Raw genomic sequence first — 25,640 nt, 5'->3', positions numbered from 1 at the left:
GGATTATAAAAAAGTATATAAATAGTGTATTAAAAAAAATGTATTATAAAAAAGTGCATAAAAAGTGTATTAAGAAAAAGTGTATAAAATATTTCAGGTGTTTGACACACACATAGATTTGGTAGACTGGGCTAAAAGAACGGCAAAGGAGCTTGGTTATGTGTTAGTAACACGAAGATCAAATGTCACAAAAGGCGGAGAAGTTAAAAGGTGGTCCTTATTTGCAACCGTGGTGGAAAAAAAGATAAGCGTCAACCGGGCACCCAAAGGGAGTACCAAAATTGACTGTCCATTCAAATTGGTAGGCCGTCTGACAAAGGACCATAGTTGGTGGGTTGAAGTTATAGATCACCGACATAACCATCCATCAGCTTGTAATTTGGAAGGTATTGCGTACGCAAGACGACTAACCGATGTTCAAAAAGAATTTGTGGACGAAAAGGCATTGCTAGGTTTAGGGCCAAATAGCATAAGGGACCAATTGAAGGATGCATTTCCCGGTATCTTGACCCGTTCACAAGACATTTCTAACTACCTGCGGCAACACCGGCTAAAGCACGCCCAACAACGAGGGGAAACTCGAATGCAGGTGAAATAAGAAACATACCTGCATGTGGATCATATAACTATATGTTTATTTTTTTAAAAAAATACGAATTCCTTATACTTTGGTTGTTTACCCGTTGCAGATCGTGCTCCAATTACTATCTGACCATCAGTACACGTATCAGTACACGACGGATAGCAAAACCGATGTTTGACCAATCTCTTTTTCGTACATCCTACATCACTTGACATATGGCGTGCATTTCCTTGGATCATTGAAATAGACGCCACGTATAAAACCAACGTTTACAACATGCCGCTTGTTGAGATTGTGGGTGTCACTCCAACTGGCAAGACATTCAGCATTGCGCACGCACTTATTGAAAATGAGCAACATGCGACATACACATGGGTGTTACAGTGCTTGAGGTCGACGCTCGAAGAAGGCCTCGTCGTGCGTGTGGCACTCACTGATCGGGATCTGGCCCTCATGAAAGCGGTTAAGGATGTGATGCCGGAAACAAAGCTGATACTGTGTAGAATACACATTTGGAGGAATATTGAGTTACATGCCACCCATCGTTTAGGTCAAAAAAAGATTATGGTTTGTTTAGACACCGGTGGGATCAACTCGTAAACTCAATCACGGTTAAAGAATACGCAGAGAATGAGCAGCGGCTAAAAGTATTCTTGGCAGATAAACCAAGTATATACATCCCGTCCCCATACTGTTTTTATGATAACGCTTACGATGTAACCATGTAGCTAAATCACTTTTTATTTTCCTGCAGATCTTTATAAGTATCTACAAATACAGTGGCTTGCCTCGTACAAGGAGTTATTTGTGTCATGTTGGGTCGACCAACACCGCAACTATCGTAACTACACTACCAACAGGGTTGAAAGCGAGCATTCTTTGCTGAAGTCAGTTATGCATCAAAAGCGGCTTACGTTCCACCGAATCGTGGAATGTGTTAACTCTGTTGTCAGCGGGCAATACACCGAAATAAAGGGGTCACTGGAACATTGCAGGCAGTACAATCAAAATAAACACAACTATCCCTGCTTAAAGGATTTGCTCGGTAAAGCCTCCCATGTAGCCTTGCAAATTATGGTTGACGAAATTGATCGACTGAAAAATACAGTAAAAGGGGACGTGTCAAAGTGCGGGTGTACGGTATGGGCTAGTTGTGGGTTGCCATGTAGTTGTCGACTTCTAACATACATGCAGGAACGTAAGTACAGTTCATTCAGATACAATGGTCCATTTACTTAAAAATACTTAATGTAATATTTTTATTCCTGCAGGAAGGCGTGTACAAGAATATGAGATAGATGCATTTTGGTGCAGGCTCGATATAACCCCGTCCACCTGCCTGCCTGAAATGTGAAGAAAGACTCAGATGATGACGAGCCTGTTGAGGCCTTTTGTGGCGAGGTTACTGCTGCCTTGGAACGACAACCCGTAAACAAAGGAAAAGCTTGATGTCCAAAATAAAGGACCTCATCTATCCGGTCGGTCCAAAATCAAGGATCCAGAGGTCCAAAAGAAACACGTGGTAGACCTGTTGGGTCAAAGAAAAAGGTATATTATTATAGTCTAGCAAATTATTACTTGTTAAATACTATCATCTAACTTAATTATTCATTCATTCATTGCAGATGCCAGACTTGAACGTATCACCTCCGATGCCACCACCACCAAAGTTGAAAAAGTCAAGGTCTGTGCAGAGGGGTCAGAATAGGATGCACGCGGGCCGGAGGAGGATCCTTCCGGAGGTCCATAATGTGGTTGCGGCAACTCACCAGGGAAATCATGGGATCCGAAACCCCTGAGAATCCTCCCTAGTCCGCGCTGATGTCCGGATCGCGATCCAAACGCTTCCGGGAACAACTGCGTTGGAGGTGTCGGTGCAGGATCCTGTGAATGTCTCTGCTGCACAGCTTCCAGACGGGACTGCATATAAATAGTAAGGTAAGTTTAATAAATGGAGCAGTAATAAAAAGTAATTTAACTTAAAGTTATGTATATACCGCAACTTCCGGAGGTTGTAGTCTGTGGGTTGCCGCCCAAGTCGACTCCCACGTAGGGGGTGGCCCCTCCTTCTTTTCGTTATGGTGCTTGGCCTGCAAACATGTCAAATAATTAGCATTTAAAAAACACAACAATTGTATACTTTTGTTAAAACCAAACGTACCAACGCCCGATCGTGGGCAAGAGAAATAGATCGCCGACCCTGAGTCCCCACCGCCTGTTTGGACCGGTTTGTCTTGTTTGTCTCGGCCCGCTTCACCCGGTCATCCCTCGTATAGAAACTCAATAGTTTTCTCCACTCTTCCGGGTCCATACCAGTTGGCGGTGCTGTCTGCAGGGTATCTGCTGAGCCTACACCCCCCCGTGCTGTAAAATGCTGAGATTTGAATTTTGACTTTCTCTGCCTATATATGCTAGCTGCATCAGCACGGAAAGCCAGTTTTGCTGCCTTCCGGGTGGGGTCGTCCTCATCAAGCTCTAAGTACTGGTCCATCGCAAAATAGCGCTTCGTTGTTTACAAATACAAGTTAGCATTTTCGGGGTTATCATTGAAAAACATATTAAGTAAAAAAATATAAAAAGAAAGATATTCTAACCTGTACTTCCTCCAAGATATGGTCCCTCATAGACTCAGGCACATCATCCCATGACTCGTAGTACTGGGGGACATCTCCGATCAACGAGCCTAACAAAGATTTGTACATAGCCCCGTAGTCCCCGATCGACTGAAAGGTCTTTGATTTGTAGTCGAAGTACATGGGTAACGGGCCTCCATTTTTCTTCAAGGCAGCCTCAAGTTTTAGATTTTTGGCTGCCCCTCTTGGTGGTGGTGGTGTTTTCTTCGAGCCTACAAACCAATAAGTAACAATAACATAAATAAGTTACTTTAAACGATAAGAATAAAATTATTTCAATGCATAACTAAATTTAATGTAAAGTCAATTTTCTTACCGCTGTTTTTGCAGCCTGATATTTTCTTCCACCACGATCGGTGCGGATCCCTCCCATCGCCGTCGCCGCCGTGAGCTCCTAGCATTTTCTTATATCTACATAAATAATACACGTATTATAATACTTTTTATATCAACTTTTTTAACAACTTTTTTTTAACTTAATTTTTATATGACTTTTGTACTACTATTTTTCAATATATGTTATAATATCTTTTTATACTTATGTTTTAATACTTTTTTTACTTATACATTTTCCTAGCATTTTTCTTATATCTACATAAATAATACACGTATTATAATACTTTTATATCAACTTTTTAACAACTTTTTTTTAACTTAATTTTTTATATGACTTTGTACTACTACTTTTTCAATATATGTTATAATATCTTTTTATACTTATGTTTTAATACTTTTTTTACTTATACATTTTCCTAGCATTTTTCTTATATCTACATAAATAATACACGTATTATAATACTTTTTATATCAACTTTTTAACAACTTTTTTTTAACTTAATTTTTTATATGACTTTTGTACTACTACTTTTTCAATATATGTTATAATATCTTTTTATACTTATGTTTTAATACTTTTTTTACTTATACATTTTCCTAGCATTCTTCTTATATCTACATAAATAATACACGTATTATAATACTTTTTATATCAACTTTTTTAACAACTTTTTTTTAACTTAATTTTTTATATGTCTTTTGTACTACTACTTTTTCAATATATGTTTTAATATCTTTTTATACTTATGTTTTAATACTTTTTTTACTTATACATTTTCCTAGCATTCTTCTTATATCTACATAAATAATACACGTATTATAATACTTTTATATCAACTTTTTTAACAACTTTTTTTTACTTAATTTTTATATGTCTTTTGTACTACTACTTTTTCAATATATGTTTTAATATCTTTTTATACTTATTTTTAATACCTTTTTTATTTATACATTTTTATATTTTCTAATACAAACATTTTCTAGTACAAACTTTTATAAACTTTTTTTAAAATATATTTTTTATATACTATGTAATACACTTTTTTTACATTTTATATTATTTACACTTTTTTACAAACATTTTTACATAACAAAAACAACAACAACAACAACAACACAACAACACAACACAACAACAATACGTTAATCTATGGCCATATAAGATCGATCATAATACATTTATGCATAACAAAATAACATCAAACTAATACATATACTATATAGCAAATTAATAGATACGAAATAAAATAAAAATAAAACTTACTTCGACGTTCGGAAAGGGATAACGACGGGTCGCTCCTAAAGCCTCACTGAAAAAGTGGGTCGCTCCTAAAGCCTCACCGGAATACCTTGGCCGGAAAATATGGGGGAGAGGGGGGTTGGATCGGTGGGGTTTACGAAAGAGGTAACGACGGGTCGCTCCTAAAGCCTCACCAGAATATCTTGGCCGGAAATATGGGGGAGAGAGGGGTTGGATCGGTTGGAAAGGAGAAGAGAAAATCGGAAATATGGAGGAGTAGGAGTATGGAGAAACTGATGAAGAAGAAGGAGGGATCGATCGTTTTTTATTTATCGAGGGACCCCTTTAGGAGCGACCGTCGCTCCTAAAGAAGAGGTTTAATGCACCCCTTTAGGAGCGACCGTCGCTCCTAAAGAGGGGGTATGACGGGTCAACGGTCCAACGGGTATATACATAGGTGTCCGCGAGCAATTAATGGGTCTACCCTTTAGGAGCGACTGTCGCTCCTAAAGAGGGGTGGTCGGATTACAGAATATTCCGTGGTCGGGGTATGTGGCCTGATTAATATATGTATGTATGCTGTGGACTGTTGTACTAATTAGTTTGTTGAGATTTTCGATACGTACAATCGCATACAGCTGGTTCCCATGTATATAGGAATACGAGATATAATGGTGTTCATGGAAAAGACAATCTATGTACTTACAATACTGCTGCGAGCAATCAATCTAGAACCATCTAACAATATACTCGTATTGTTTATTTCTATATTTAACAAATAATAAGTTACCAACAATTGAAACGTTATTCTTGTGTTTTACATGTTACTATTCTTGTATTTTACATGTTATTTTTAATAAATAACTTTATAGAGTCATTTCCGGTTTTACCTAAGGTCTTAAGTTCAATCCTTAGGGATGACAAAACCTTGAATTTTTCTCCCTGAATACTTGTAAATAACTCATGGTCAACATCTCGTTGTCTATGACACATACAAGGCTTTACCATTATATGGTGAGGTTTTCCCGATGTCGTATGCCGACTAAATGTTTGGGAAAAAAAAAAAAACTAGGTATGGTCGGATTATAGACAATTTTTATGTTATATCACTATCTTATATAGGATTCAGGATATACTATTTCTCACTATCACATTTACTTTGTCTACTTCGTTCATAAGTATAGGTGACAAAATGGTCAAGTCAGGCGGGTTTGAGCAACGAGTCAATATGGTTCGGGTAGAAACAAAATCGGTTTCATATGAGTCTTTATTGAAACGGCTTAACATAGAGTTCCGGTTGAAACAATTACGAGTCAAAATGGTATTTGATCATGTGTAATATGCGGAGCAGTCTTTTGGTTTGATTTAAGGGTGTTGATTAGTGATTATGAAATTCTTTGAAAGCTATTAATATTTACACATTCCCATTTCCAATTATAATTTGGTCTCGTGTCAAAGTCTTTTATTAATCCGTCCGAAGGCATGACGATCAATAGGGGTAAACCCTGCCTCTTCAGACTTGAAACTGGGTATACCTAAGCCAAGTCTTCATAGAAAGACTTTCTATGTACTTCCAGGGACGGAGCCAACAAATTTTTTGCGAGAGGGCAAAATTAAAAGTTATTTGTCATATTTATAACAGTCGTATCCGAAAATGAAAAAAAAAAACAAAACAAAAAAAGAGTCCTAGCTTGAAAATAGAAAATGGACCCTCAAAAGAATTTGTTATCTACACCAGGTCTAATACTCATATTTAAAAATACTAGTTTTTCTTAATAAATAATGACCACATGTATCAAAACAATATCTTATTAAATGAAAACGTATTCAATCATATAATACAAGAAACCTAAAAAATATATTTCTTTAGATATACTGAAATTATCTTATATATATATATATTCTCTACATTATGATAATTATAATTAATTGTTTGTGATAAATATATATAATAAATTAAAAGAAAATACATTTTCTATAAACAATTCCACTATAATATACTACACATTTACATACCCAAACAATGAAAGTTTTTTCTCTAAACTATACTTCATTCTTTATATTAAAAATCAAAACAACTCGGGTTTTTTTAATCTTTTAATGAAAAAAATGTATCTTAAAATTAATATTTGATGACCAATGACATACAAATAATAAGTTTATGACAAGTTGACAACAAAGGTAACTTTTATATTTATTTCCTACTTATTTTTTCTTACTTTTACAAGGAAATTACAAATATACCATTTAAATTTTGAAAAATTACATTGTACTAAAATTGGAGTGGGGGCAACTGACCCCGCTGCCCCCAAGCTGGAGCCGTCCCTGTGTACTTCTCAAATCCTAAACCCAAAACTTCCTGCTTGTAAGGCAGATGCTCAACCATTTTAGCTAACTAAAAAATATGTCTATGTTTAGTTAATACTGTATATATACACAAAAGTGCCATAATTGGATTTACAGCTGTAAATGAGTTTGAATAATTAAAGTGGAATTCTCTTCTTTTTAACCCGATTGGAGGCTTTCGAACCTACTACACGACACTTTTATAAAGTGCACACATTACTTAACATTTTTACCATTTATGTGATGTAAGATAAAGTTTCGATCTGTAGGTTCAATTTTTACTTTTCATTTTTATTTAAAAATCTGACTTGATAGTGGTAAGTGTAACCTAGAAAATGAAATGGAGAAGTAACTAGTTAGTAGTTACAACTAAAATTAGCCGATTAAGTAGTGATCAAATTAACTTATAGTGGTTAGTATTAGAAAGTACGAATTGAACGATTGATTTCTAGTTAGAGGGAGCTAGTAATGTTGCCAATTGCCATGTGATTTCATTTAGTTCAATATGACATCTCATGGTTTTTTAGTTTTTTTTTTATTATATATAAAAAAGCTTATGTATTAATAAGTGGATTGATAATTGACAACCGACGGAAAGAAAAAAATTACAGTTTACATAATGGGTTTTATAGCCACTCATTCCACTTCATCGATATTTTCTTTGTTTCTATTACAATACCATAAAAACGAATAATTTATGTATCATGTCGAAACCAACTGGGTTGGATAAGTGGATGGAGCTCATGCCCCTGGAAACAGAGGTCATGGGTTCGATCCTCATGCCCAGCAAGACTGGAGGTCCTTATTTATCTATGGTAGAACCTGGAAGCAGCCTCTCTACCTTAGGTAAGGGTAAGGCTCTCTACATATCAACCTCCCCCATACACCGTGACGGTATTAGGACCCCAAAACCCGTAAAAGATGGTATCGGGAGTTAATTTTTTTTATGTATCATGTCGAATAACAAGTTTTCTTGATCTTTTTCTTGTTTGAAAACCACATCATAATTAGGAAATCATCATATTGCCCACCGGCCACACAGTATACACACAATGACTTCAATAAAATATTTTTTATTGATCGAGATAGTCCTTTTGATACCAAGTCTGTTAACAGATCAATTAGCCTATATTATCTACAATGGGAAATTAACTATGAAAGCTTAACTTATATTTCAAGCTTAAAAGTTAAATTAATAAATTTGTCCCGGAATAATTATTTCTAGATTCATGCATGCAAAATTCAAACATGTAGAATTGCTACTTATACACAAATGTAGAATTGCTACTCATACTACTCGTATTAAACAACAACTTAAACATGTAAATTTGCTACTTATACCCAAATGTCAAGAGACAGTTTTCAAAAGACCTCCAATATAGTTGTTGACTCGTTTTGACTTTACTTGGAAACTTTAATTTTACTCACAAGTCAAAATGTGACTCGAATTGTAAAAGATAGGATATTAGATAACATATATATGCAAGTATTTATTGTCCAAATATGATATAATATATTTATAAAAGATTTTGTTTAGAAAATACAAAAATATTATTGAAAACAATTAAATTTGAAAACATATAAAATAATTTTGTTTAAAAACTAATTTTTTTCATTGTGACTCAGAAAATGACTTGCATCAACTCGGAGAAGTTTGAAACAAAGTCGAGTCATCCACCGAATCACCTCATTTTATTTTGTATTGACTCAATTACTTGTACGAGTTTGACAATTATGTCTCCTATCATTTTATTGGAAGTGAAAGTTAGTCCTTTAAATTTTGTTTCAAACACAAGGGGGTTTCGATCCTTGTTGTTATCTTTCCTTATCAATGAAATGGATAAAAATTTGCGTAATCTTTCAATGCCTCAAACTAAAATAAATTTGGGACCATGTCATTTGCTGTTTGTACACGAGGAAAAGGACAGGCCATGCTTTAGAAAAAGGATTTATTGATATGTAAAACTGAGTAGATTAAGCTAGGGTCATGTCTAGAACAGCGTTTAAAAAAAAGGTTGATATCTACGGAGTAATAAATTAGAGTGATTATATAGGTGATTAATTTGATCAGTCTAAACACATGCTAAAAAATATGGTGCTAATATATGAATTTAACTCATTCTTTCGATTAATCTTAATTTTTGATTTGTGATGTGAATGATCAAATTAGTCATATTTATCATTTGAATAAGAAACTTAATCGGTTGATATGATGAAAGGCGACTCGACAATGAGTTAGGGTAAATAAGTTTTAACTTGGGTTGTAAACAATGTAAACCGTTGGTAAGCAAAGCACTTTCCTTTGAGTTCGGTTGGTCCATCCACACTAGTGGCCTAGTGGGGTGGAGTAATATTTATCTCTCTTTGTGTTTTACTTTTTCACTAAAATACAAATTTCCTTCCTTCATTAGTTTATTGTCAATAATTAACTATGCTTTTAATTCAATTCTAATTCTAATAAACGTGATATATGGGGTTGATTTTATTATTCCAACGAGCAAAATGAAAATCAATAAATGGTGTCACGTTTTTTGCATGTAAAGTTTAAGGAGTATCTTAGTCACTCTCCATCTTCAAAGTTAAGTTTATGTTTGACAATTAATTAGTTTTCTAATATGACCACCGATTGGCAATCCGAGTACTTAATGGATTTTGCTAATGCTAAGAATACGAGTAATATACTGTAAAACATTGTAGATAAAGATATAAGTTGTTTAAAAGTAGTTTTCAACTATATATTAGTGTATTTCGAGGCAACTATAACTACTTCTTATAATTAATTTTAGGGGTTATGAATTTATGATTAACAAAATTCTATTTAAAGTGATAGAAGTCTCTTATTTGAGCACAATAGTCGTCATTTTTAATGATTTTGAGTAAGAGATGTGCTTTTGGATTTTTGATTAACGTGAAAATATAAAGGAAAAATATAAGGACGATGATGATAAGATGGTAATATGACAAAAAAATAAAACTAAAAAGTTGACAATTATATGTGCCATGCATGATACATTATTCAAAAGCTTTTCCGCTAAAAGTGTTAAAGCTTATGTACATAAATATACAAGACAATATCACTTGCATTAAACCAAATTAAAAGCGCAAAAAGGACACGAAATATGAACTTTACTTCTTTGTTGACTTGATACCCGGTTTGCTTCTAAAATCTAATTCGGTTCAAACAATCAAACTGATACATCATATTAAGAGCATATATACTAGAATGATCCAACTAAATTAATATATACAAATTTGACAAGAAACTAAGAATAAAAGGAGAACTTTTAATTGGCGGTGCTTTTGGAAATAGATTGATCCAAATAGAATGATAATCTTAAATGTTGATACTCTGCTCATATATATGATCTTCTTTTATTTTGATTCTTGGTCGGAGGTTATTTTGGAAAGTGAAGCCCATGACGGTTTTGTTTAACATTTTCCTTATAAAAATGGTAGGATGGAGAATTTTTATAAAGTAGTAAAAACAGATATGATGCGTCAGAGATAAAACCAATTGATCATAATGGCTTCTATTAAGTATTAATTATCGATACCAACTATGATACACACCAATTTTTCAATGAAGATCGAAACGACCAATTATTTTATTTTAATATTTTTTTAAGTGAACCTGATCACAATATGTGTTGTAACATGAGGCCGAAATAATTAACAATGTAATAATCACCTAAAACTAAATTCGGGTAAAAGGTTATAGTACACGTCTATATGTCATATCCACAAGACAAAAACTCATCCCATTGAGTCTCATGACAACTTGCTATTTTACCCTTCACTCAGTAAAGCGCAAGCGTGCCCGAATTTCACTCGCTTCACTTAGACCATTAAGAAAAACCACTTGCATAGACCATTTAAGAAACAACTTGCATAATGACTAGCTAGAGATTCCTTGTGTAACATCAACTAGTGGTGTAAAAGGTCCACTGGTTAACTCACTCTAACGGGGCCCGGTTTCAATTGTTTCACGAGTTTACAATTCAACATTGTAGTGCTTCGTGTATGGTTCAATCTTTCTTGTTTTATTGTCTAAATAGATTGAAGGAAAATTAGTTTTAACAAGTAAAGATGGGGAGGCGGTTCCAGTTTAAGCATCAAAGGGAAATTGGCTGATGTATACAACCTAATTAGTATTTTTCCTGACCATTTCTCATTAACCCATAAAATTCAAACCAAACTCTTCTGAAACCTTAAAGACCAGCTGCTTGTTTCGCAAAATTTTTAAAATCCATAAGAATTAGAATTTGAATTATATTTCATACCTTTTTGGTTGGTAGAATGGAAATTCAGATTTCATTCCATAAAATGTTATTGTGGAAAAAGAAAATGAAATAGTTCAAATTCCATAATATAAATGATTCAAGATTCCATATAAAGTTAATTGAAAAGTATAGAATTTCAATAAAGTTAGAAATAAAACATTATGTGAGTCAAACAAAAATAAGAATGGGCAAATTTGGAGATATCTAGAAGGAAAACTAGTTTATGAAATGACAATGTAAATATAATGCAAACAAGCAATAAAACTCTGCTAATAGTCTTTACCGTTATTGAGGTGACAGACCCCAAATTAATATATTATCGATTCAAGTTTCAAACTAACAAATGTGTGAATTTCAAAACAAAATTCAAAGAATACATGATTATTTAACGTATGATAACATCAAATAAAATAACACATAAATTCAATAATTCAATATCAGCTGCCAGAATAATCATTCAAGGATATGCAAATTGAGCACCAAACTTTCTATTCAATTCACACAAATAAATTGCCAAATAGATTATTGACCAATTTAATAGGTGGGCCTGAGATATAACAGTTTAACAGAGAGTATATCAAATGGGCCCCTATAATAAATATATGAAACATAGCCCAGTAGTTTATTAGAACGATCCATGTAATACAAAGTTGGGCCAAATCTTTCCAGCTAACAAGGATATTTGATTGGGTTCTTCGGCGCCAAACCGTAACAACTCACGTGCGGGTATAATATTAAAATGCGTAGGGTACCCATGGCCTACCCAAAATCAGGGGGTAGTATGTATAAGGTTATCTTTAATGCTAAAGACACCCTTAGACGTCTTTTAACTATCACACCATATTCTTACAAATCCTTATACGTCCTTATAAATTCTTCAAATCCTCTAATGATATCTCCAACCATACAAACATCCTTACATATCCTTGGATTTCTTTTTCCAACTAAAAACAAAAATATATTAGGTAAGGACATACTTCAAAAAATCCTTAGTTTTAAACGAGCTCAAACGGCAAAGAATATCCAACTGCACCTAAAGGTGCCTAAACACACCCCATTAGAGATAGTCTAAGACTGTAAACAAATCAAACATATATGTAAACAAAATTTGTTCATTTAGAGTTCGCAAATAAATAGATAAATATAAAATTATGTTAATGTTTGTTCATTGTGAAAATTGACTTGTTCATAAACAAAAACACATATACATAGACCAACGAATATAAAACGAATGAACATGAATGAACATTGATTAATTACAAACATATAGAATTTAGTATTAGGATCCCGATTTTTATTTTAATTTTTTACCCAAATTTTTTAGTATTTGTTTTAATATAAAATATTAAATATTTATCAAATTTAAAATTACTGAATATCTAAAATATCATTTTCAAAATATGTATGCATTAAAGCTTCAATCTTGAGCCAATCATCACACTACCAAGATATCACCCTCATTTAACATTGAGTCACTCTAAAATAATTGAGACAAATATATACTAACTATTAAAAAAAATTAAAAAAACAAAATATCTTAGTTTTATAGTTGACTAGCTAATTAACCCGGATTCACCCCGGGCATAATAATAAAAGTTATAAAAACATATTTCCGCCACTGAATTTGCGACAGTCTAACGGTACTCATAACCTCGAAATAGTATACCTTAAAATAAGCTTATCAATCTGTATAATATGCGAAAATTTTGAAAATCTATTATGACAAAATTATTTAGATGATTGAACTTAAAAAATCATATAAATTATTAGAGTTTTTTAAAGGAAAATAAACCTAACTTTTTAAAAAAATTAACATCTTAAAGTAACAAAAATAAAAATGAAATAAATTTTGAAAAGGAAAGTGCTTATATATGACATTATAAGCAATAAAATAAAAAATATAAAATCTTTTAAGAATGAATTTGAAGATGACAAATAAGCTATTTATATAGAATAATAATGTCATAACAATCTTCGACCACCACCACCACGACTTACACATGTATAAGTACAACTTACATTGTACTTACATATGTGTAAGTTATACAACCGCCACCACCACTATCATCTCCGGCCACTACCATGATCCTCCGGCGACAGCAACCACCACCACCATAACATGTCCCTAATGGTCCATAATATAACTCAACCATATATATATATATATATATGAAAGAACATTCATGAACATAGATGAATGATCAAGAGTTGTGCATAATATATTCGTTTATTCATTCATTTAACTAAAGCGAATATGAACGAACCTCTCAACAAATGGTTCATAAACAGTGATGAAACCTTCCGTTCTTTCACAACCCTAAGGGTGGGGGGAGCACCTGACTCCTCCTCCCCACCTTTCTTACTTCTCCTCACCTTTTCCCCACCTTCGCGGAATATCTCACCACATCTCCCATTCTTTCCCACTCAAATAAAGACAAAAAAGAACAAGAAAAAACACACACACAAAAAAAAAAGGAGAGAAAAGTGGTGAGCAACCTGGGGAGTGCCCTTTCCACTTTCCTCACCATTCAACGTTACCTAATAGTCGGAATGGTGTGCAACTCGGTGACCAATCGGTACGTTCTTGGTCCCCGGGACGGGGTACACCGTGCACCCTATGTGGAGTAAAATTATTGGTTTTTCTAAGTCTCTAACCAAAATTACACGTCATCTTGGTCAACACCTCCTCTCAAATATTATTTAACAAAAATGATGGACACTAACATAATAATATAACATAAAGTTTTTCTGTTCAATGTACGAAACATATATGATTCAATTCATTCAATAAATCAATGAATGTCAGCAAGTAACCCCACGAATAATACGTGAAGAATATTGTTAAAAGACCAATTAAACAGGTGGGCCTGAGACCTTACAATGAGGAAATTGAATGGGCCCAGATCATAAATTTCGAGCCTAGAGGGGTAATAAGTAATAAAGCCCAGTAGATATATTTAATGTTAATCGATACAATATTTATCTTCTTTTTTTATTATTTTTGGTTAAAAGTAAATGATGTATCACATATGTTTGGGAGAGGAAGAAGAAATTTAAATAGTTTAGCTAAAGTCAATGTACACATCAATTGGCAAATGGTTTTGTTAAATGCATTGTTAAGGGCTGTAATTAAGGTGCATTAGATACTTGTACACTTATCATAAAATTCAGATGATAAGTTTTTGATATAAAAGATATAAACTTTTTATGCACGTTAAGTGTAGCTTTAATGTTTACATTTAGCATTTTCCATTGACAAATACTTGAAGACTCTAAAGAAGTTTCTCAGGCTTTTAACTATAGGTGTGAGATTCGACTATTTGAATTAACAAATTATCAGATTTTTTCCTTCAACTTTCTGGTTGGGTCACCCTCGCAAGTTCAGGCCCAAATCAAACTTCCAAAATAATAATGGGATAATAACCATAAAGGCCACCAAAAAATTTAATTGTTTTCCTTTAGGCAACCAATTTATTATGAAGGACTTATATGTCATCTAAAATTTTATTTTATTTCATTTATATATATTCTAGTTAAAACTACTTGTTATGACAATAATACCCTTCTAAATATAACAAAACTAATACACCCTCAAATAAGTTTATACTTTAAATGTGATAAAATAGTTACTAAAAATGTTAGGGTTTTCTTATGTTTTTGTGTTTACTAGATGATAAGGGTTTAAAATTATTCTCTTGTGTGTTTATCTTCATCGACATCTCCACATTCGTTATTAGAGGCACAATTCAACGGTAACGATAAATATATTTTCTCTTTATATTGTTGTTTTATTATTTACTTGTTTCCTGCTTTTATACTATACATGATAGTGTGCATTTTTATTATAAATATCCTTTTGTGCATGGACTAGCTTGTTGATGCAATATTAACTAAGCATGCTTACGGCACATGGTTGTTGTCTCAATCGTGTTTTATAACCATATTTTTACTGTATGCATATAATTCATTTTCATGGGATTTCTATATATATTATTTGTTATATGTGGCATTTTACTTTATAAGTTCATATATATAATGGGTAAAGAAAAAAGAATCGGGTGTTGATGAGGATTAATACAAAGACCTATTAAAGAGATAACATTCAGGTGTATAATGAAGTGGCATAATTGGTATTCCAGTGTATATTTATTATGTATAATGAAGGGGCATAGTTGTCATTTTTAATTTTTTCTTTTATAGTTTTAGTATAAATTGGTGTAAATGGAAAAAGTTATAAATTTAGATGGCTTATAAGTCTCATGTAATAAATTGGTGGCTTAAAAGAAAACAATGAAATAATTGGGTGGCCTTAGTAGAAATTATCCCAAAAATAATTTAGCTAAACTAATATATCTATACTTTAAAATTTATACTATATTATAAAGCAGATTCTTCCTGTCTAACATTTTAAGTTTCAACATTTTTTCCCCAAAATGTCCCTTATCTATTCTATATTTACCTTAAATAACTAAAAGTAAGTAAGTAACTGCTCAGTGCCGCCTTCCGCGGGTTTTGAGCCCCAATACCTCGACGGTGTATAGGGGAGGTTAAAATGTAGACAGACCTTACCTCTACCTAAGTAGAGAGGTGGCTTCCAGTTTCTACCTAAATGGTAGAAAAGCCCCTCCAACCTCTGCATGAGATGAGGATCGAACCCATGACCTCTGTCTCCAGAGGTAAGGGTGTTTACCACTGATCCAACCTTAAATAACTACGAGTATAATACTCTTTCTCTCTCTCCTTAAATCTCAACCAATCATTTTTTTTCTCTCCTCCATAAATCATTTATTTCTTCAATTTATTCAAAATCTTTTATCACAAAAACCGTACATCGATAAATTATAAAAATTATATGGGTGTTCTTAAAATTTCATGCTCTTTCATTAGAGATGTCATTCGATATACTTTCGACGACTTTTTAAATCCAAGGTCGGAACCCGTATGGTTAAGTCATTTGGCTATCACACCCTATGACCTATCACACTTTATGACTTATCACCTCCACCATCTTACCGCCGCTCACGCGAGTACTTACTCATATATATATAAATTTACCGAAGAAATCTTTTATAAACAAGTACAGATTGGATTTAAAACCAAAATTAGCCAAATTTACTTTCAATTAACATTTTATGGAAAATTTAATTCCTAATATATATATATATATATTAGGTTATATATATATATATATATATATATATATATATATATATTGAAAACCCTTTTTTGAGAACCTTTTTTTTTGCGAGAACCTTTGAGAACTTTTTAAATCAAGCCCAACCGATGATTATTCTTTACATGAAATTGTTTTTTGATTGTTTTCTGAATAACTTATGTGTAATTTTGAAGTTTATAATTGTTTGGAGACATGTATTATCATCCGTTATACAATTATGTGGAGATTTGGATTATTGATCACATGTGCACGAATATTGCTATGATTACATGTGATCGACTTGCATACATGTGATCATAGCAATATTCGTGCACATGTGATCAAGAATCCAAATCTCCACATAATTGTATAACGGATGATAATCCATGTCTCCAAACAATTATAAACTTCAAAATTATACATAAGTTATTCAGAAAACAATAAAAAAACAATTTTCATGTAAAGAATAATCATTGGTTGGGCTTGATTTAAAAAGTTTTCAAAGATTCTCGAAAAAAAAGGGGTTCTCAAAACATAGCTTATATATATATAATATATATAAGCTATGTACACTGTTATAAGAGTTGAAACAAGGCTTAAATCCCGACAATGGAGATTATTATGGTGTTTATAGATTAGAGTAAGAGTAAAGTAAAATTTACTCTTAAAAAAAGAGTTCTAATAAATCAAACTATTAATAACAAACACTTTAGTCCCTGATAGGTAAAAGGGTGTCACTAGTGTTTGTAATTTCTTAGATATATATAGATTCTTGCTGGTCTTTTTAGTGAAAATTATTTTTATTCTATAATAATAATCTATATTTATGTATGGAAAAGTTGATTTAGGGTCATTTTTCTAACATCATATATTTAGGGTCATTTTTCTAGAGAAAGAGTTATTTAATAACTTACAAATAAAAAAGAATCTAAGAACCATTCCGGACCAAACATATATTCTCTCTTTATCTCTCTTCAATTAAATAATAAAATTCACTCAAATCATTCAAAATGTTCTATCTCATAAACCGTAAATCGTTAGATAAACAAAAAACATGGGTAGTCTTAAAATTTCGTCCTCTTTCATTAGAGATCCAATTCGATATACTTTTGACTACTTTTTAATCTTCATTTTTTTTCCTCTTGTACTTGTGTATCTACATATGTGTAGGATCATTGTTTTCACATGTATATTAGTAAATGAACATATGTACACAACAATGAAGGTTAAGGGCGGAGCCATGGTGGCCAAGGGCGGAGCCCGTCAGTCCATGGCGAAGCCATAGCGGCTAAGGGTGGAGCCCGTTGGGTATATAACCCATCACCGGTCACCCTTATGACCTATCACCCTCTATGACCTATCACCCTCAATGACCTATCACCCCCACCAGCTTTGGTTTATGAATATCCTTAAAGGCGAAGCCCGCTCCGAATCATAATTTTTGTTCAACTTACACATGCGTAAGTTATGTGTAAGTACCAAAAAGAAAACGAAATTTATAAAGTCATTAAAAATATATCGAATTGGATCTCTAATGAAAGAGGGCGAAATTTTAAGACTACTCATGCTTTTTGTTTCATCTAACGATTTACGGTTTGTGAGATAAAACATTTTAAATGATTTGGGTGAATTTTATTATTTAATTGAAGAGAGAAAAAGAGAAAAATAATTATGGTCCAGAATAGTTTTGAGGTTTTTTTTTTATGAGTTCTCATAATAACTCTCCCATTTTCCAAACATCATATATTTATATGTTATCAATGTCCAAGGGATTCCGCCTCGCGTTTCTGCTCATGTTTACGGACTCCAGTTTAGTGGTGTTCACTTTGAGATGTTTTAGTTTAATCCCCCAAATTTAAAAATAAAATTGCAAAATCAAGAGAAAACAAGGTAGGATTTAATGTTGATAACCTTCACTTTAATTGAAATGGTCACGTATAAAAGTCTAATATCGTCATGTACAAAAACTTGCTGTTAATTATAGTCCTGAGCATTATAGCTGGCAGAGTCCAAAAGTTAGAATCAAAATCTTCAACTTTTGCTCATTTGATATGTTGATTGTTGCTCTGAATATTCTGTAGGATCAAAATCAAGTTTTGGACAGTTACCAAATGATTTGTAAACCATTTGATTGTACAGGTTCTTAAAAACAGATGCAAATGAAGATGCTTTTGATACCCAAAAAATATACACTGCAACCCCAACATCATTCGTCTATTCATTTACAGAAATTTCCCAAAAAATTAACTAAAAACTCACGACCATCAATAATCACTTCACTAGCTCCTTACAAATAAGATACCGAAAACTGAAGCTATGAGGAGCCCATTCAATCATCTTTCGTGACTTCACCAATTGATGTTTCTTTATGTTCTTCCTAAGTGAATCGGGTAAACATTGTTGGACCATCTCCATCACACCGCCTGTACATAACCCTGAATCTTTTGCAAAGTTATCAATGATCTTGGGTAAAAGAATCTTATGGTCTTTTGCTACACCAAATGTAGCCCTCACAAATTCTTCTTTTGCTACTTCTAGTTCTTGAATCACTCGTTTTGGGGTGTAAACACGAACCTGAGAAAAACATGCCAGAAATGAGTCTCTGAAATTCCAAGATTTGCAAAATTTTTGTAATGGGAAGATTGCATGCAAGAAACTGCAACGTAATATTCACTATCTAGCAATACATGTCATCTACAATATCATAACAAAGTATGCAAATTGTGGTATAGTTATAAGATCAAAACGGTAAGTAAATTGCATTAAATCGTTAAAAGAGTATGTTGCATATAGATATGCTCATATGCAGAAAGGGAACAATACACTGCATCTTCTTGCTGTTTGCCATTTTTATTAGTATAAAGATCAAGGATATATACCGCCGGATCAGAATGGCATCCTGATGAGAGTGCAAAATGCAAAAGGGGTTCTGGATGGTCGATTGCATAATCTTGGCGTGGATCTCCGGCTTTAAACTTTGATCTTGAAGATAATAACAGTCGAAGCCACTGAAAACATAAAGTTAAGAAAAATTTCAGAATTTTGTTGGGAATGCTTTGTAAGTGAAACCATAGAATGTTCGTAATCTACCTGGCCAGGACGAGACATCTTGCATCCAAGAATAGAGTTTTGGATTACATCTGCACTTACCACGTGACCACCAACATTATATGCAGCCTGCAACAAACATGTAAAATGAAAACTTGTAAAGATACAAATCAAGATCCTCTACAAAAAGGTGAGAAAAACCAACTATTGTAAGGTGTACGTACTTTTAATAGCAAAAAGACCCTCTTTAAGTTGTTTTGTGGAACCCCGTAAGCTAAAACAGCCTGTACAAAAATAAAACTAGTCTTGTTATGTAAGTTATGTTAACAGTTGATGACCATGTAAAAAATGAGTATCATACTGTCAAAAGTCGATATAGACATAGAGTAGCTAAAAAAATAGTCCTACATGCATCACCAAGGCATTATGTACATTGATCCAAAACGCCAGCTTTTCTTCGTGATTCAGTTTCCTGGGATCTACCTCTTCTAATCGAGAAACAAGTGACCTATAATAACACATGTTAATGATAATCCTCAAGCAACATCACCACGATATATATTTTCTTATGTTATCACCTGAAATTTTGCAGCATATGTTCGATATCACCCAATTGCTCGCCATCTCTGTAAATACACTGAATCTCGACCATTGTACTATAAGGTCCACTGAACTCCTTCAGCCCTTGAACATGAAAAGGGTTATCTAATCTCACATCAAAAGAAGATGAATCCCTTCTAAACCCTGGACTCCACATCAAGTCTGACTGGTCTTTTGGCGAAAATGCAGTCATTGATGACAAAGATGAAGTAGGAGATGAGATCCCATGATTTGTATGAGGCGGGTCTGCTAGTTTACAATATATAGCCGACATGCACTTGATTATATCCTCCGATAGCTTGTTTGGTGTTTCAGGAATATGATCACAAATCCTGGTTCCAAGATGTTCAGCCAGACTAATTATGTTGGAACTATTATTCTGCGCATACTGCATAAAAAAACACAGGATATTGAGACTTATGATATTCGTGCTTAAGAATACATTTTACGGATTTATGGTATACAATGTTACCTCTGTCATGGATAGTGGTTGTGAATGGCAGGCACGTAGTGCCTTACCAAGAGTCTCTGTGGAAGTTTCGGTTGATAACATTGAGTGTTGAGATAGTGAAGAGTGACAACGATGAACACCAGAATCTAAAGCTATATCTTCTTCACCAACGTCTCCATCGTCCGGTTTTAATGAAATATCAGCCCTGCAAGTTTCTAGGTATTTGCCTCTTGGAGTCATCAATGGTGATTTGTGTGATTCACTGTTTCTTAAAGGTGATGGACACGAAATATGTTGATCAAACGCTTTACGGTATAACGAAAGAAGATACTGCTCCAAATGTGAAACTTCGTACTCTAACACTGCAATGTCCTTAATTAACTCTGTTGCCGGCTGCAATTATATACAACATCATTATAAATATTGTCATTCAGAAAGTCAACAAGATTTATAGTTATATTAAAGCTGAAGTGAAATTACCTTCGGGATAGAGGCTTGATTTGTTACTTGATGAGAAGATGATTTGTAACCCAATGCTTGTTCTAAAGCACCGCGGACAGCAACTTGGTCATGCAATCTTTTCTCAAGCTGCACTATCTAATGACAGATACAAACTTATAAACACAAATATAACGTTTCTTGAAAATGTGGTATCTAGGTAGCAATGTTAATAATACCTCATTTCTTAGTGAATTCTGGATTTCGGCATTTGGCAATTTATTATTGTTCTCCATAGTCATAGAACTCTTCATATTCTAACATAAAAAAATACATTATAGAACTTCAATGCTAAACCACTCAATACTCGCTAAATTAGTAAAATTTAAGCATCACAAAGTTTACTCACTGAATTAATGCAGTCTGAATGTTCACTATTTTCTTCTACAAGTTCACTCTTGCTTGGAAACCTGCTTTGATAAAAAGGTGTAAACATATATACATAATAAATACCATATTTCTAGTCAAAACTTTGGGACAAAGTAAAAAATACTACTCAATGGTAACAAAAGTACTGATGGAGCAAATCACACACACACATATACACAAGTAAAATCTTCACATAAAAATGTGAAATATAAGGGGAATAGAATATATGCCTCAAACCAAGATCCAAGCTTTCATAAAAGTTACAAGATATAAAATGGAAATGAGAATGCATTGAGTATTAATAAGCAAATAAAGTCAACAAAAAAGTCAGATTGGTTGGTTAAGGCAGGTTGATACCCAGTTAAACTTCAAATTTGGTCAGTAAGCAACTTCAGAAGCTATTTCCAGTTGAAGAAATCAATCAGTGTCATACACCAGAAGATGAAAATAAATGAACAATTTTTAAGAAATTTGGTAGATACCTTTTATGTGTACAATCTACTACTCCAACTTCATCCATGCTACTACTACTCATACCACACTCTTCAATACTCATCTCTGCAAATTATACACAAATCAACAAACTTTATATATAAAAAGACTACAAAAATGACACTCAATTTACCAAACTTTATATACAAAGATTACAACATAAATTACCAAACTTTATACATAAAGACTACAAAAATCACACACATATTACCAAACTTTATATATAAAGACTGTACAAATTAACAAACTTTAATCATAGGGACTAAAAAAGATAACATTTTTAATATATATAAAAAAAAACTTACCATCAAAATCTTTGACCAAAATAACAAGTACCCAAGTCTCAAAAGTACTTAAAGATCAGATTATGAACAGACCCACAAGCCCAAATGATGAGAAAAATGGGTCATTGGACATGTGGACATATCATGGTCAATAAGTCAAAACCTCAGTTTTTTGGTTCTTGCATTGCAGAATGGTGATGTGAGCTAAAAAGGTGGGTTTAAGGGTTCACTCTTTTATCCACTGTTTTAATCTGCAAAAACCGATTTGTGACCAAAAGCTTTGTGACTTTTAGTAGAAAAGAGTAAAATGTGTTTCAAGACTAATGTTGGAAGAACAAAAAAGGTTGCTAAAATGGAGGTAAAGAAATGTCAAAGGGGATAAAATTTAATAAGAAAATAAAAGAAAGAAGTGGGATCTAATATTAATAGTTAAATGAAATGAAATGGATCAAATCAAGAGGATGGTGAATTTAATAAAGGATTCTTGGGATGTATTTATTTTAATTAAACCTTGGTTTGTTAAGTAAATAAATAACTCAGATAGTCAGATGACATTTGCCCTTCAATTTTGGTTTTTGTAAATGGGCCAGTGGGAGTTGGTCACCTTCCCCTTCTTCCACATTTGTCTATATATATAATTCTACACTACTATACATTTGTTTCTGTAAGCATCCCATGTACGTTTGCATAAAAGTATTAAGTTCATTTGATTAACTAAATTATACTGTCATTGTAGATTTCTAGAGACATTGTACAGAAGAATTAAGATGGTACCAATTGTTAGATATTATTTTGTATTGTAGTATATCTATACTTCTATACTACCCGCACTATATAAAATTTATAGCATCCATATTGAAAGCTAATAGGACATGCAAATTGACAAAACTACCATTAATGAATTAAATCACTATCAAGCTTTAATATTAAATTACATCATTAATATTACTTTATATTATTATCTCTACTTACTATGTATCTTTGGTAATGATATTGGGATACTACACTAAAGGTTTTAAAGAATGACGAAAACCTAACTCTGTGGTCTTTTATAAGAAGTAGTCTCATGTTTACCGTGCCATTTTTTCATATTTTTTTAGATATCAACTTCCAAATAAACAAGTAAAGCTTTTTCTAACTTAGAGAAAAGAAAAAGGATTTAAGGATTCGGTATGGAAAAAAAAAAGTTCAATGAAAAAGGTTAGCCTTTAATAACTTAGTTATTTAGGTGTGTAAAAAGAAAAAAGGTTTTGATATGGGATCATGTATCGACCTAAAAGGTCTTTTAGTGTGGTCCTTTGACCTCCAAGGAAGGGTCAAAGATTTATAAACAAAAATGAACATTTTGGTCATTCATTGTTTAATTGAATATGTGTATATCTCAGTATAAAGTCATTATCCAGTACATATATTAATAGATGAAAGTTCCTAGCTTAAATTTTACATCACTTATGAAATTTTATATGTTAGTAGAGCTTTAATAGAAAAAAGAAAAAAAAAAAGGTTCATTAACCAATATTAAACATAAGTTGCAATTTTATCCAGTGGCGGCTTAAGGTTTTTTGAGGCCTCAAACGAGATTAATTTTGGGAGTCTAGTTCATTACCATATAAACTAAAGTAAAAAAAAAAATAGCTCGTTTTTTATTATTGAACTACAAGTAATAATTAAAAATATGCAGATGTTGATTCAAAAATCAAAAAGGCGTTATTACAATGCAAATTATATAATGATACTTAATCCAAAATTCAAAAACTAAGTCTAATATACAAGATTTGGGGGCCTTAGAAATTTGGGGGCCTAAAACGATCGTCTAGTCCCATAGTACTGTTGAACCACCTCTGATTGTATCATTGTTTGATCTAGTGTTTCAACTAACTTCAACTGTTTGTCATATATAGACAAAACTTTGCACATATTGTGAAAATACTTTTATGCCTTTGATGGTATATATGATCGTATCCTTTCTTAGTTATTAAGACAATCAAATAAAGCATAAATAGTCTCATTTTTCAAAAAGATTGTTGGCGGTAGACCAATTTTAGTCCCACTAGTGCCCAATAAAAGTCTCCAAATGCAATCATCCAAGTGTAACAAGAATTGGGCCACTAACCAAAATTTGTTTATGTTTGTATGTGGGTTGTAATCAGAATTTTCAATGCACAATAACCACAACTCCACAAGAAAAGAAAAAGAAGAGACTAAAGAGAAAAAAGCTCACCTCAAAAGAATTGAAAGCTACAAAGGTTAAAGTAGACAATGATGCTTGAAACATAACCAAATTTCAGGGATTTATCTGTCTACAATATATATAGTATAAGTTATCTATACCTATGAAAATGTTATATCAACTAACAACGAATTTGTATAAACCGATTGGGCTCCTAATATATTAGCATATATACATCATTTTTCTATAGTCAACAAACGGATGCCACATATAAACAAATTGTACAGATATTGATGTTTACAAGTGAAATTTAAATACTTGCCATGCGTTATTTTTATTCTAAACCATATAGTAGTATATGTAAGATGATAATAAATTCTTGGGGTTTTCTCATATAGTAGTACAGATATTGGTCTAATAGTATAGTATCTTAACTAAATTCTACAATTGAATCTCTATTTATCTAAAATTATATGAGAAGTATGTTATAAAGATATAACGAACTTTACTTTAAAAAAAAATGGTATAACAACGAACTGGTTAAAATATTTATATGTGATAAGAAGCATAAATAGCTAACGATATAGATAAAAGTTAACAATATATCCATTAATTAAGAAATCCGACAAATGATTTCTCAACCTCTCCAAGTCAAATTAGTTGTTAAAATATATTAGTTTAGGATGTGACGTGTTAATCTTTTGACAAGATTTTAAGTTAACATTACACTCAAAGTGTTATTATATTGTGATTATTTACAAGTAATACGTACAATGTTGATGGTCTATATTTACTTAAAAATATTGTAAGAAACACGTTAAATAAATAATGTTGAGTTGAATATATATATATATATATATATATATATAATAGCACGGTACCCGCGCAATGTGGTGGTGGGGACGACAGTTGGTGACGGAGGCGGTGTCGAGTGGTGTAAATTATTTATGGAAAAGTAATTGATGTAAATGTTTAATGGAGATATTTTGAAAGATAAATAATTGATAATGTAATTTAGTTATTAATGTTAAGGCAATAATTTAGGTAAAAATATTTTAAAGGTTCTAGATAAAAATACTACACAAGTTTCAACATTTCCAAAATAAAGAGTTATTCTTTTTATATATAATATAGTAAGTATAGTGAGAGACAGAG

The 25,640-nt window shown here is 32.5% G+C and overlaps 1 protein-coding gene and 1 long non-coding RNA gene across 2 annotated transcripts; both read right to left on the bottom strand.

The window, feature by feature from the left end:
- Window positions 1–2,293: 2,293 nt before the first annotated feature.
- LOC122586513 lies at window positions 2,294–2,836 on the bottom strand. The gene is made up of 3 exons (XR_006322017.1): window positions 2,745–2,836; window positions 2,581–2,673; window positions 2,294–2,503 (listed from the first exon to the last, which is right to left on the bottom strand). It is a non-coding gene; the product is annotated as an uncharacterized LOC122586513 (long non-coding RNA).
- Window positions 2,837–18,716: 15,880 nt separating this feature from the next.
- On the bottom strand, window positions 18,717–22,729 carry LOC122586943. The gene is made up of 12 exons (XM_043758976.1): window positions 22,337–22,729; window positions 22,022–22,097; window positions 21,520–21,580; window positions 21,350–21,427; window positions 21,153–21,269; window positions 20,694–21,065; window positions 20,200–20,609; window positions 20,030–20,129; window positions 19,846–19,905; window positions 19,664–19,750; window positions 19,453–19,581; window positions 18,717–19,147 (listed from the first exon to the last, which is right to left on the bottom strand). Exons 2-12 carry the CDS (start codon window positions 22,093–22,095, stop codon window positions 18,845–18,847), a joined length of 1,791 nt encoding a protein of 596 aa, XP_043614911.1. The 5' UTR covers window positions 22,096–22,097; window positions 22,337–22,729; the 3' UTR covers window positions 18,717–18,844.
- Between the last annotated feature and the right edge of the window lie 2,911 nt (window positions 22,730–25,640).

Source organism: Erigeron canadensis, chromosome 2, assembly GCF_010389155.1.
Source record: "Erigeron canadensis isolate Cc75 chromosome 2, C_canadensis_v1, whole genome shotgun sequence".
NCBI lineage: Eukaryota > Viridiplantae > Streptophyta > Magnoliopsida > Asterales > Asteraceae > Erigeron > Erigeron canadensis.
This window is presented reverse-complemented; position numbering and strand designations above follow the sequence as displayed.